Source organism: Musa acuminata, chromosome BXJ3-6, assembly GCF_036884655.1.
Source record: "Musa acuminata AAA Group cultivar baxijiao chromosome BXJ3-6, Cavendish_Baxijiao_AAA, whole genome shotgun sequence".
Lineage (NCBI taxonomy): Eukaryota > Viridiplantae > Streptophyta > Magnoliopsida > Zingiberales > Musaceae > Musa > Musa acuminata.
The window spans coordinates 2,404,320-2,417,015 of record NC_088354.1 but is presented as its reverse complement, the minus strand read 5'-3'; the positions used below and the strand labels follow the sequence as shown (position 1 = coordinate 2,417,015).

General features: G+C 41.7%; 3 protein-coding genes across 3 annotated transcripts; 1 reads left to right on the top strand and 2 right to left on the bottom strand.

The window, feature by feature from the left end:
- Positions 1 to 234: 234 nt before the first annotated feature.
- On the bottom strand, positions 235 to 3,875 carry LOC135640818 (growth-regulating factor 4-like). Its single transcript, XM_065155584.1, has 4 exons — positions 3,479 to 3,875; positions 2,515 to 2,872; positions 551 to 996; positions 235 to 468 (listed from the first exon to the last, which is right to left on the bottom strand). The coding sequence occupies exons 1-4, from the start codon at positions 3,747 to 3,749 to the stop codon at positions 461 to 463; spliced, it is 1,083 nt and encodes a 360-aa protein (XP_065011656.1). The 5' UTR covers positions 3,750 to 3,875; the 3' UTR covers positions 235 to 460.
- A 776-nt stretch (positions 3,876 to 4,651) lies between these two features.
- On the top strand, positions 4,652 to 7,633 carry LOC135640598 (multiple organellar RNA editing factor 5, chloroplastic/mitochondrial-like). Its single transcript, XM_065155219.1, has 4 exons — positions 4,652 to 5,179; positions 5,304 to 5,401; positions 5,739 to 5,804; positions 7,288 to 7,633. The coding sequence occupies exons 1-4, from the start codon at positions 4,731 to 4,733 to the stop codon at positions 7,434 to 7,436; spliced, it is 762 nt and encodes a 253-aa protein (XP_065011291.1). The 5' UTR covers positions 4,652 to 4,730; the 3' UTR covers positions 7,437 to 7,633.
- Positions 7,634 to 7,978: 345 nt separating this feature from the next.
- LOC135640364 (uncharacterized) lies at positions 7,979 to 12,344 on the bottom strand. The gene is made up of 7 exons (XM_065154716.1): positions 11,963 to 12,344; positions 11,553 to 11,710; positions 11,036 to 11,284; positions 10,649 to 10,783; positions 10,209 to 10,391; positions 8,814 to 8,975; positions 7,979 to 8,637 (listed from the first exon to the last, which is right to left on the bottom strand). The coding sequence occupies exons 1-7, from the start codon at positions 12,309 to 12,311 to the stop codon at positions 8,227 to 8,229; spliced, it is 1,647 nt and encodes a 548-aa protein (XP_065010788.1). The 5' UTR covers positions 12,312 to 12,344; the 3' UTR covers positions 7,979 to 8,226.
- Positions 12,345 to 12,696: the final 352 nt, after the last annotated feature.

Sequence of the window (12,696 nt, the reverse complement as noted above, 5' to 3'; positions counted from 1 at the left end):
TTCAGCTCGAGATGCCAGTGGTTCCACTTTGGCATCTCAAAGGTACAACAATTCAGTAGAATAAAGTCGCAGGGCTGCAAGACATTGATACGCGGACCCAAACTTGAAGCAGAAACAAAGCAATATGCTCCCAGCATCATAGAACTGATACCTGGATTCGTGGGATAGCATCGCCATCTCAATAATTGGACCACCACATAGGTCTCACATGTTGAGACACAGAAACTGTCTGCATGAGCTTTCCAAGCAGCCTTTTTTCTAAGTACATATTCAAATCCAAAAACCACATCAGTTTCAAGTGTCACACACTAATAAACTTACTCAAAATGGAGTTGACAAATGCTCAATAGTCAACTAGGACAAAAAGGATTGAGCATAAATGATGATTAATAGAACTGAAAACTACTAGGGCCATCAAGGAAACTTCCACTGGTTCAGCTTCACCGGCGAACCACATGTTTCAATCATCTGCAACAACACAAAAATGGTGAGTTAGGGAGCTTGGGGGATGATCAGAATCAAGGTGACAATGCATAAGAGCAGGACACACCGATCGGGGATCTGGAACTGCTGGTGGAGAAGTCAGAGGATGTCACAGGTATGGAGATGGACAGCTGTGTCGTGGAGAACGATGACCGGTTTGATCTCTCGTCTTCAAGGTCAGACCAAGGACCTCTTGTCTTTGGCCACTCATCGAAGAAAGGTCGGAGCTCCTGACTTTGCTTCACCGGCTCCTCGGACCCAAACTCATTACCGAAGAAAGAATGCTGAGATTGGTCCTGCTTTGCCAATGAGCTGACTGTAACCTGTCCGAGATCGTTGAATGCAGGAAGCTGCAGGTAATTGCTCTCGAAGCCCAGGGCATTTGGCATCTGTGATGGCATCAATCCCCATGAGCTGTCCAGAGGAAAGTCCATTTCGAGGCCTCTTGCACTTCCAGAAACCTCCGGAAAGAAACCATGCTCGCCAGCCTCGGATTTATCTCCATAGGGATACCTGCATGTTCGAAGATAAAAAAGCATCATGTACTGGGAAACAAAGCATCGCCTTCTTGTAACTATTAAGATCTGTACGGAAGTTGCAAACGGAATAAATTCAGACATTCAACCGGTTGGGTTTTCTAGTTAAAATGACAAATGCTCAATATAAGTTGACTCTTTGTCAGTCAAAACTAGAACCGTAAAAAAGTAGCTTAGCAACCGATCCACAACTTTCAGAACTGGGAAGCGCTCTCTCTTGGTAACAGATACCAGAGAACAGTGAGTCATTTTCTTGATTAAGTTTGCCTACCAACTTGATTCGAGCAGGTCAGCCTATGTTGTACCCTCATTATATGTAATAAGATCAAAGAGCAGATTGCTGACGATTCTACCTGAAGGGGAATTATTATAACCATGCATCAGAATTGCAAAGGATCAACAAAGCATGAGCAGCCACATCACTTGATCATCGTCCGATAAAAATATAGCTGCATTTATTCTTCACATAGGAGTAAGAAATGCATAACAAAATCATCACCACCATCAAGCCATACAAAGACTTCCATACCAATACATTATCCATATATTGAGCTAATGAATTATCAAAAAAACATTACTCAATGCACACTATTTACAAGTTTGAATGGCTTATGGAAACTAGGCGCAATGCAGAAGGAAACGATGATGTCCAACAGATGAATCAGGTCAAAATTATAACAAAAAATGAAAGCACTATGCTGATTGTGATTTCCTATTTAGTCACCAGCAAGATGCAGCAAGCAATTCAATTCGATCAATCATTATGGACAAAAGCTTCAAAAGCTCAAAAAATTACATTACCAAGTGTAATAAGGTAGACAGAATAAAAAAGAAGTTACAGTTCAGTCATGAAAAGTATGTATATGAAACATTTGAACTAAACTTCTATTCCAGATGCTAATAATAACCAGCAAACCTGGAGATTTGAGACAAAGAAGGCAAGCATAACAGTAGGACGGGTAATTTGTCTATGAGAACAGGTGGCAGGTTTAGATTCTATTTCAAAAAATAAATGTCAGATCTTTCATATGACTTGCACTTGGGCAGGAGACAATTGTCTGGTAAGCCAGTATCACTAGCTGCAACTAACTTCTCAGAACCAAAAGAGAAGCAGAAAAGCTAGTCAGCTTACAACACTATTTCATCTGTCCATGAGACTGACTGACAACTAAGCGCAATTCTACCCACATTTTGGGAGCAAAAGAAGCTCCACAGACACATTGGCTTCCCTGACAGCAGAAAGCCACTGCCCTGCGGTAATCTGAGGCCATTAGCATTTAGTTCAGTACATCAGGCAAATGTCACACCACCACAGGATACGAACATGCATTTCTCATATACGACTCAAAAGCAAGATCAGAAGGCACGCCTCCCTGAAATCTAGAAGCAATAGACTTTTGACAGATTAAAACCAATAAGAGGACATCACAGTGTGCTATTCAAGTTGTTTCACTCGGTCCATAAAACAGAGTAGTCACAGAATGAAAGAAGAGACCTGAATTCTTTGCTGCCTGTTTCATGGGAACCCGTGCCAGGCTGCAACTGGAAGCAGCTCATGCCGCCAGAGAATGGAACCTGAGCACCGGTACCAGGGTGCATGGGGATGCTTTTGCTGTCACTTCCGCCGCTCCCGGAAGGGGCAAGGGAGATCACGGTCGATGCCGACTGCGACGGGGCGACGGGTTGCGATTCCACAGGCTTTCTTGAACGGTTTCGGCCTCGGTGCATGTGGCGCTCGCAGTATCGGGATTCAGGGTGGGCGTCCTTGGAGCACCGCCACTTTTTGCCGTCTGTCCGACGGCACCGCCCAGGCTCCGGGTCAAACTTTTTCCCGAAATAGGAGCAGTGGCCATCTGAAGCTCAAGCCCCCAAAAACACAGAAACAGTAATTAATGCTCGGAAGAATCATCTGACCGCCAGAGGACAGAGGCAGACTCTAGTGGAAACGGAAGATAACACGAAAACGAAAAGAAACCGATACGAGCCGAAGAAAGCGATGCGTACACAATTAGTCCAACAGAGGTTAAAGAAGTCCTAAAAGCTGAACAGAAATCATAAATCAGCTTGGGAATTCCAGGAAATAAAATTGCTAATGAACGATCCATCCCGATCAACAAGAAAGTCCACATGTAACTTCAACCAAAAACCTGCAAGGAGTATTTTTGCGATGAGATGCAAGACAAAGGCGCTAAAAAGCAGAGCAAGAGACGAGAAAGATAAGAACTTGATCGAAGCGACTGCTTAACTCGGAGGGTTAGAGATGTCGCAAGGTAGAAAGCAACGAGAAGGAACTACTAAACCAAGACTCTTTTGGATGATGAACAAGGGCCGGAACGGAGAAGATATGCGCCAAAAGCAAACAAATCCAAAGATTGAAACTTGATAATAAAAAAAATATATATCCTACGGCAATGTGGAGCAATCAGGAGCAACACGAAATGAGAGGAGCGCTATCTTACATGCGGGGTGTTGATATAAACGAGCGGCCATGGCCTCCAAGCTCCTACGAACCAGAAGCAGGAGCTCCGGCGGCACGGGAACCCCCATGAGGATGTGCTTGAAGATGAGCACCTGGACTCGCAGCTCCTCCAACTGCGACGCCGTGAACGGCGGCCGGCCTTCTATGGCCGCCGCCGCCGCCGTATTATTCATCAGCCACCCCGATTCCTCCCTCACCCCTCCTGCTCCTCCTCCTCCTTCCCCCCCTATCCTAATAAACCTGTCCCCCATCGCCTCCCCTCTGCAAGGCAGCAAAAGCTTCAAGAAACAAACAAAGAAAAAGAAAAGAGAAAAAGGAAGCACAGAGAGAGAGAGAGGAGAGAGAGAAAAGAAAAAGCAATGAAAAAGGACGGCTTCTCAGTCGTTCCCCCGAGAAGAGACAGCAAGGACGTACCCGTGAGGGAGAGGGGGAAGACAGCAGAAAAGGTTGGGGCTCGGGAGAAGGGCGGTGGAATCACCATCCGGTGCGCGAGGCACACAATAGGGTTTCGCCATTTCCGAGCTGGATGGATCGATGGGACAGCAGAAAACGCAGACGAGAGGACGGTGTTCTCTGTGACAGAGAGAGAGACACACACACAGAAAGCGACCTGTTCTGTTCTGTTGCGGCGACCGAGATGTCTGTAAGAGCTCTTTATAGAGCCGCTTGCTTCTTGTTTGTTACTTAAAATCGGTACGTGTTACTTCGATATTGTCGATATTAATTAGCACCAAATAAAGTAAGAAAAGGAAAAATCCAAATTAATTACCTTTAACTGCAGTCGCTATTTATTAATTTGTTCGAATCAACATAGTATTTATAAAATGTAAAATACCTAAAATACTTCTGTCATATTTGCGAATCATGAGCGTATTAATACATCTACTGTCGAATTGCTTCCTTGTTATGTCATGTCCGCGTCACGGGCGTTACCAGTCGCGTATATTTGTCGGATACGGGTAATGGTTTGCCATGTGGATGCTTGTTGTATATTCTTGTTTGAGCGTTATCGATTGACTGTGTTGTGTCCATATATACACATATATGAATATATATATATATATATAATGATTTAAAAAAAAAGAAAAATAATAATTTTGGCTGCGCATTGCATTTCCAACGTCATAAATACTCCTCCAAGCCTACACCCCAACCAAAAACCCTCGCGCTCTTCTGTACTTGCTTTGGTGTCTGCTCGCCTCCCCTCCCTCGCTCCGACGGCCGTCGCCACCATGTCCCGCTCCATCATCTCCTGCCCCATCACCACTGCCGCCATCGCTCGATACCCCATTGCTTCGTTCCTTTCCAAGCGCTGCCTCCACCTAAGCTCCTCCTCCGCTCCCGCTTCCGCCGCCGCCGCCGCACGCCCGTTAGTCGGTATTCGCCTTCTCCGCCCCTCTCCTACGTTACTTGGGCTGGCCGCGGTGGGAGTGGCCTCCCGCATTGGTGCGTTCCGATCCATGGCCCGCCGCGCTGGCGATTCGGGTTACTCGCCCCTGAGTTCGGGCTCCCGTGGTGGTTCTGGTTTCAGCGACCGCCCGCCGACGGAGATGGCGCCGCTGTTCCCCGGGTGCGACTACGAGCACTGGCTTATCGTCATCGACAAGCCTGGAGGCGAGGGGGCCACCAAGCAGCAGATGATCGATTGCTACGTTCAAACCCTAGCCAAGGTCCTCGGCAGGTAACAATCGTGTAACGCTTGCTCGTATTCTTACAACAAGCCCAGTAGTAATTTATTGAATCGATTCTCTCTTTGGCTGATTGATCGCGTCCTCTGCATTTCAAATTCTTTTCCACTGTGTTAGCGAGGAGGAAGCGAAGAAGAAAATATACAATGTGTCTTGTGAGCGTTACTTTGGATTTGGATGTGAAATTGATGAGGAGACATCCAACAAGCTCGAAGGTAATTGTCGTAGTTTAGTTCTCGGATGTAAATATCATTTCTTTTCTTTTTCCTTTTCCCTTATTAAAGAAAGTTGAACTCGCAAAAGTGTTTCATTTGCGGGTGATAAAGGTGTAGCGGTGGCGAGTGTAGCTTGTCTCAAATAAGTGGCGTGTGCTGTCTCCCAAGAGCAGTTTTTATTGCCACCTGAATCTTCTTCCGCCATTCTGGAAGTCCAAACGTTTTATTTGCATTAGCTTATCTGCCCATGCTTGTAATTTGATTCATTAGTCAAGGGAAATTCTCTCCCATTTCTGTGAGAAGCACCCATTGTAATAGGTGTCTATGATTTTGACAGGTCTTCCTGGTGTTCTTTTTGTGCTTCCAGATTCCTACGTCGATGCTGAAAACAAGGATTATGGAGGTAAGCATACTAGTTTCTTTTGAGTGTTCGTAGATGTTTTTGAATTAAGATTAGGTTGCATTGTTATGCGCTAGGTTAAACATCTTCTTCACTAGGTTACTTTCCTTACCTGGTTGCATAAGATCAGTTATATTTTGTTACTGATCAGTTGATAATTGTCAAATATGGACACATCTTTCTTTCTTTCTTTTTTTTTTCTATAAACCACATTATTTCAGATCGTCCTCAAGTGAAAGCAGTGCTATCTGCAATTCTTTGAGGAGATAGTACATCAATTACTTGTTGCTTCAACTGTATAATGCACCTCGGCAGAATTAAATGGTCTTATTACTGAGAAGCCAATGGGCACATTAACATTCTCCCTTATGGTGCCACACTTTTCATATTCAGGGAAATTGCAGACAATGTAAAACAAAACTTCATGATTTCTGTTCTTTGCATGTGCAGTTCTTTTTGCCACTAAAAAGTAGAATGTGGAATCAGTGATGTTTGATTATTTTCTACGATGGCTATTATTGTGTGTATTACAAATGACTTGGAAAGATGGTTTATGTTGTTATAAGGCTGCCCAAATAAGAGGATAACATCATGTCTACTGTTCCACAGTTTGAATTTTTTTTCTCCGTGGATAGTTGTAAACTAAGGGAGTTTTTAAATACCTATCCTTTCAAAGTTTGGAAACTGTGTATTTTCCTTACGAATTTTGATCTATCCCCCTAAACATTAGGATCCTTCACATATATCCCTCCCATTGACATAAGACTCGGGTTACCATGACTAATTGTAATTAGCATTAGTTATCTTGTGTTATAAGGATATCTAAATACTTAGAAGTACCTCAAATGTTCTTATAATCCAAAGAGTTGTAATGTATTAATGTCATTTAGAGTTTTCATACTATCAGTCGCATGATAGTTAGTGGATGAAATGACATACATGCAAGTTTTTAGGTTTTACAAAGATATACAGGGTGAACTCAACTTTAGAGGGATAAATATGAAAAACATTTATTTTGGAGGGAAATGTATGCTTTTTTGCCTAGGACTAATGGTTGTTACGACACCTGGACATCATGTAAAAGCTCTTGTGTATGCTACACTTTGCTTCTTTTGATTCAAGACAATAATTTTAAATATTTCTGCTTGATCTGCAATATCGCGTTAATCCATATATTATGTGATTGATGCCATCTGCTGGTTATGGATCGTCAGATATTGAACACATGAAGGAGATTATCATTCTTTGTGTTAGGTAGAAGCTTGCTAGACATTTATGACTTACTGCTTTTTTCTGCCAGTACAGTATGCCTGTACTGATTTACATTTTCTTATCCACAAGATTTCTCTCTAAAAGAATTAGACGAGTCACTTAAGAAAACACATTTGATACATAACTGAATTATCTTAGGAAGTAAACTGTTTGCTTTCACCATAATCACGTTGGACAAAGTGTACTCACTCCTACTATGTTTTGGTAATTGCAGCTGAATTATTTCTGAATGGAGAAATAGTTCAAAGGCCTCCGGAGAGGCAGAGGAGGATCGATGCAGCCACCACCCAGAGAAATGATAGAGATAGACCCAGATATAACGACAGGACTCGTTATGTTAGACGGAGGGAGAGTCAGCGATGAACTGCTCCCTGGTAGCAGCTAGATATTAGGCTGTATACACTGGGAATCTAAGCACTCGTCCCATAATGGTAGCATTATGGTGTGAGATGTTTGGTGATGCCATATCTTGATGCAATTTTCTTCATGGTGTTTTCTTCACCCTGGACGTGATCATGAATGTTTGATTTAAATAAAGACTTTGGCCTCGAGTTGTAGGATACTGCGTTTTGTTAGTCCAGTTGGAATTTACTATCAGATCAAAGCTCGGTACTTGTTTTGATGCTCAAAGCTCGGTACTTATTCTGTAGTTCTTTTTAGCTTGACTTGTGTCAAGCTATATATATATGATAGGAAGTTCTCGAATGTATTTTATCGTACATAATTCACAAAAAGATATACCTCATTTGCTTGTGCTTCCACCAATACAGAATCTGAGAAAGATCAATCAAATATATAGAGGATTGGTTGTATATAACACGAAATGTGAAAATGATTTCTCCATAGGAGTAATCTTATCCTTGTATATAACATGAAACATGAAAATTGATCAAAATCCAAAAACATAAAGGCAACCTTACTGTTTTTTAGGGTATAAAATGTGAAAATTGATGATAACATAGAACATCAGATGAAGATTTGGCAAGTTCAAGCCGAATAGTAGAGAGAGAAAGAGAGAATTATAGACTGCTTGCCTTGGAGGACCAGACAAATGAAGGCCAATTCCAAAGCTTGCAAGGATGGTGACTATTCTCATATTCTAGGCTCATAACTTTGAGCAAACGTTAAGCAACTAAGATAATTAGAAACAATTTTATGACTTTTTATGACCCCCTCTGGAATTGAACAATGCTGAGCTTGAGTACAAGATGTTCCTGATCCAACCACTACCTGATTTGTCCATACTCGATATCAACCATTCATGATCTTCTACCGCCTTCTCCGATAATGGCTCTAAAAACTCACATTTAGCTAATATTTCAGGTGTTGGCACTCCATCAACTAGATTTGTGTCTAATTTAGGCTTCCCTTTTGTGGATTCCGTAGGTCCTCCTGGATACTGCTCAAAGGCAATGGGAGAAGCTCCTGGGATAACTTCCTGCTGGAAAGGCAATGCGCTCGCGATTTGCAAGCAGAACTCCAACCACTGATAGATTAGTGGAGACGGACTTCTGACTCTGCCACCAATTTTATCGGTTTTGAATCTGGTAGCATAAGGTATCACCTGAAAGATTAAATACTCAATTTAGCATCTCATCAGTGGATTTTATATACTTGTGAAAATGGAAAGCTTTCGGGTAAATGCAGCTGACATTCTGCAGACACAAGTTTTGACCAATGAAACATAGCTTATGAAATATATTTCATCATAAAAATATCTTAGTGTAATTTAGATCATACCCATAGATCCGCCCATAGACTACTCCCTGACTTGGGAACGATCACTGCAACATTGGACATACGCTTGGCAACAGGAATAACATCACTACTCCATCCTACAGCAACCCATACATCTCCTGAACTAAATGCCTTTAGGTAGTGAACACTGTCAAATAGCCGAACCTACATAAGGAAAAGTGCATATTATAGTTTCAGAATTAAAGCAATGGCAAGCATTATTTGGAAACTAACATGACCAAATAGGAGTTGCTACCAAGACTAACTCAAAAGCTTAAATATAACTTGTAATTTATAATTACAGAAGTCTTTCTAAATGGTGGACTTTCACTTCTATAGTATACTAAATATTACAGGGTAGTTATTATGATTTAAACTGTTGTTGATGACTTCCTTATCATTTTGCTTCAGTAAAGCTAATTGATTTTTTTATTTTTTTCATAAGTCAAGAAAGAGAGCAAGAAAAAACAAAAGGTTACATTATATACTGGTGATCCTCATGGCCAAACCAGCTATATCAAGGACAATTAAGTGGTAGATCTAGTTGTCACATAGGTAGATAATGAGGCAGGAGCTCTTACAATAACTGTTTAGCTGGAGTCAGTAATGATGTATCGAATGGCAATGGAGATGGTGATCACATGTATTTGTGTCTATTTTTAACAATATTTTGTTGTATGATGCTGAATTTGAGTTATCACTGACAAGCTCATTTAAAGCTTCAGGAGGAAATGGGCTTCATTTAGCTTGTTCACATGACTACGCTGATTTCTGAAGTGGCTGTCTTTCAGTTTTGAGGTTGTTGCACAGATATAATTATCTGTGGAATATTATGGAATGAGAGTGCTTGTAAGTGATCATGTGTACATGGTCTCATGAGATGAAAATGTTTGTAAGTGATTCTAAGTGGCCTCTTCTTAATGGGCTATGCTTTATGTTTGCTCAATGAGATATGCAGTATGCTTTCAGATATGCCAGTAATAGTTCCTTAGCTGGCATTTGCAAATGCCAGTATTTTATTTTTAGTCGCATTTGGCCTTATACCAGCAGTTCTAAAAGTGAGATGCAACTAATGACATTGGCATAGCTCGCCTCAAAATGGTAGAATAAATGCTGGTGATTGTATTAATGGAGCTTTTACCAGCATTTGAAATGTATGGTAGATGCCTACTCTTTGTCATGCCCACCCAAACTCATTATTCTTTCTTCCCAATTACTTGAGTAAATATTAAACCTGTTCTTGACTATTCATATTGGTATTATAACAGAAATAACAATCGGGAAAAGATATTTGGGAGCAATGACTTGAATAACAAGGCAGTTATGCATAATTTAATGTGTCTCAACAATCTCTTGAAGAAACATCAACAGCCTGAATTCACAATCTTTACAGCATACCTGCCTTTGAAGCACTCTTAGATTATGTAGCACTGCTTTCCTCCCACCAACAACTTGGGTTTCAACATCCTTGGTGTTGTATGATGATCCCATATATTTCAACACTGCACCAATGACCTCCCTAGAAGAATCAACCATTGCAACCTTCCCAGCGAGCTCAGCTCTCCATAAATCACTCCAGTCCTGCAATAATAATTCAAATATCCTAGAAAACAGGATAAAGATAATCCGATATAAACTATTGTCTATGTTATTCAGATAATAATTACTTCATATGTAGGTATAAAGAACATATCAGAGGAAAAACCAACATCACGAACAAAGCCATAAATTTTCAGTTATATGGGGCCAGCTACATCAAAGGAAAAACAAATCTTCCATTTTTGTATGAAAAGGAATACAGAAATGATGCTCACATTTTCTTCAAAAATTGAAATTACCTCAATCGGTCTTAAATTGTGCCTTCTAAATTTCTCCTTCTTGTATGCTATTACCATAGGTCCCCAACGATATGGGGCTCCCCATATATAACCATTTGGATCCAATTCTCCTTTATCATTCCTGCATAAATGAACCTGAGAGATTTTCAATAAACTACCGTGCAAACTCTGCTACAAAAGGATTCAGGAATACAAGACATCTTAGCATTTAACAATAGTTCCACATCCATAACAATTATATGGCATCCTCATAGATAGCTGGCAAGCATACTACTGTGATAGTATGACAACTTAGTGATATATCAAACCCAGAGAACCATAATAGAAAGCTCTAAGGCTTAATAATCAATGGGAAAAATGAATCCAATTCATGGAACAGGTTCTCACCTTCCATTTGTTGCTTAAATTTTTAAACCATTCTTGTTCTTCTATATGTTTAACAGGTTCAATTAGACCCCTGATAATTGCAAAATTCAGCCAGGAGTCACCAAGGGAAATAATATCAGCTGCCATGGCTGATTTTGGCTGCAGATGACCTTTATCAGAAGCTGATGACAAATCAGAGAAGATGGATTCAAGACCTCCACGATATTCAAGGTTCATATGTAATCTCCTTCCTTGCACTTGAATGAAATCCTGTTTGCCATGAAGACTTAAAGTTAATATTACAAATTGCTACAAGCACTAGAATGATAAAATCACAACCATTTCCAGATATACTTGTATTTAAAAAAGATTGCTTCATGCAAACTTGCAACTAAAGAAACATAATTGAATTATTAGAAAAACCCAAGCTTGGTTTAATTTGCAGGATCATGAACATAAAACCAGTGGAGAGCATGTTATGAATAAAATACTAGCATCCCCACTTTTTCTTTCCAAGAAACATACTGAGGCACCAAACCTTAATCCACGAAGGTGGCAGGGATCCACGAAGGGCAACAATTCTTAGCGGCACAGTCAAAGCATATGTCTTCGACTTCCAAGCCTCCAATGCCGCTTTCAACTCCTCATTCTCCGCTGATTGTTCTATGATCGCATCGGAGCTCTCCGTTTCATTCACTTAAAAATCACAATTTTAAGATCACTTCGTCAGTAAGAGGGATCATTTTGCGGTTCAAAGAAACCCCAAAACAATTCCAAGACTGAATTAAAAAAACAAAGTTATACGCTCTAGAATGGCTATGAATAGCCCAAAGATACATACATATATTCACTCCAATCAACCTCAAATAAAACCAGATAAGGCAACAAGGTGGGATCTTTATGCAAGTACAATCACTTCCTGATGGAAGAAAAGAAAGGTTGGCACACCTGACGAACTGACGACGGTAGGGGGAGCAACTGCGGCAGAAGCGGGGGTAGAGGCGCGGGCGCCAAAGCCGATGAGGAAGGCAGCAGCAGCGGCAAGGTGAACCAGCAGGCCTAAATGCCTTCTGAAGGTTTCGGTGAGAGATAACAGCGGTAAGAAAGAATTCGTGGTCGCCGGTGATCCATCCGACGCTGGACGACGGAGGGCGGCGGATGGCCGAAATCCGCGCCTCGGCTTCGCAGTAACCTCCAGCCTTCGAAGGCACAGGGAGGGAGATGTCGCTCTACGGTTTTGAACGCGGAGGTGGGGATGAGAAACAAGCAAAGACTGAAGGAGAGCCACTGAATACATCAGAGTGAGCGAGAGGGAGTTCCGTTTGCGACCTTTGGGGACGAAGGGTTTGGGAGACTATTAGTGGAAATGTGGATCTTGTGGTGGGTAACTAAACCGGCCCATTTCAAAGGGCCCATAAAACTAAACCGGCCCAATTTAATGGACACGTTGCGGTGACTTGCTCCACACCAACAGAACCTGTGGGATGCGCGGGCCAGCGTGAATTGTGTGGACCCAATCAATTTGATCTGTCATTTGGGGCCTACAGCCGCCGACAACTCCATTAATATTCATTGCTGGTTAACGTACCGCACCCGATCCCAGGCCAGCTGACCCAATCACGACTCGGGTCTGCTACTACTCCGGTTATCTTACCCGCTCACATCATCGCTTCCGCCTAACA

Coding starts and splice junctions, on each gene's coding strand:
- LOC135640818 (XM_065155584.1), bottom strand. CDS start 3,749: ATGGGGGACAGGTTTATTAGGATAGGGGGGGAAGGAGGAGGAGGAGCA. Junction 2,873..3,478: donor TTTATATCAACACCCCGCAT/GTAAGATAGCGC, acceptor CTTGAGCTTCAG/ATGGCCACTGCTCCTATTTC. Junction 997..2,514: donor ACAGGCAGCAAAGAATTCAG/GTCTCTTCTTTC, acceptor TCGAACATGCAG/GTATCCCTATGGAGATAAAT.
- LOC135640598 (XM_065155219.1), top strand. CDS start 4,731: ATGTCCCGCTCCATCATCTCCTGCCCCATCACCACTGCCGCCATCGCT. Junction 5,180..5,303: donor CTAGCCAAGGTCCTCGGCAG/GTAACAATCGTG, acceptor CCACTGTGTTAG/CGAGGAGGAAGCGAAGAAGA. Junction 5,805..7,287: donor TGAAAACAAGGATTATGGAG/GTAAGCATACTA, acceptor TGGTAATTGCAG/CTGAATTATTTCTGAATGGA.
- LOC135640364 (XM_065154716.1), bottom strand. CDS start 12,311: ATGTATTCAGTGGCTCTCCTTCAGTCTTTGCTTGTTTCTCATCCCCAC. Junction 10,392..10,648: donor ACAATTTAAGACCGATTGAG/GTAATTTCAATT, acceptor TTATTATTGCAG/GACTGGAGTGATTTATGGAG. Junction 8,976..10,208: donor TAAGAGTGCTTCAAAGGCAG/GTATGCTGTAAA, acceptor TTCCTTATGTAG/GTTCGGCTATTTGACAGTGT.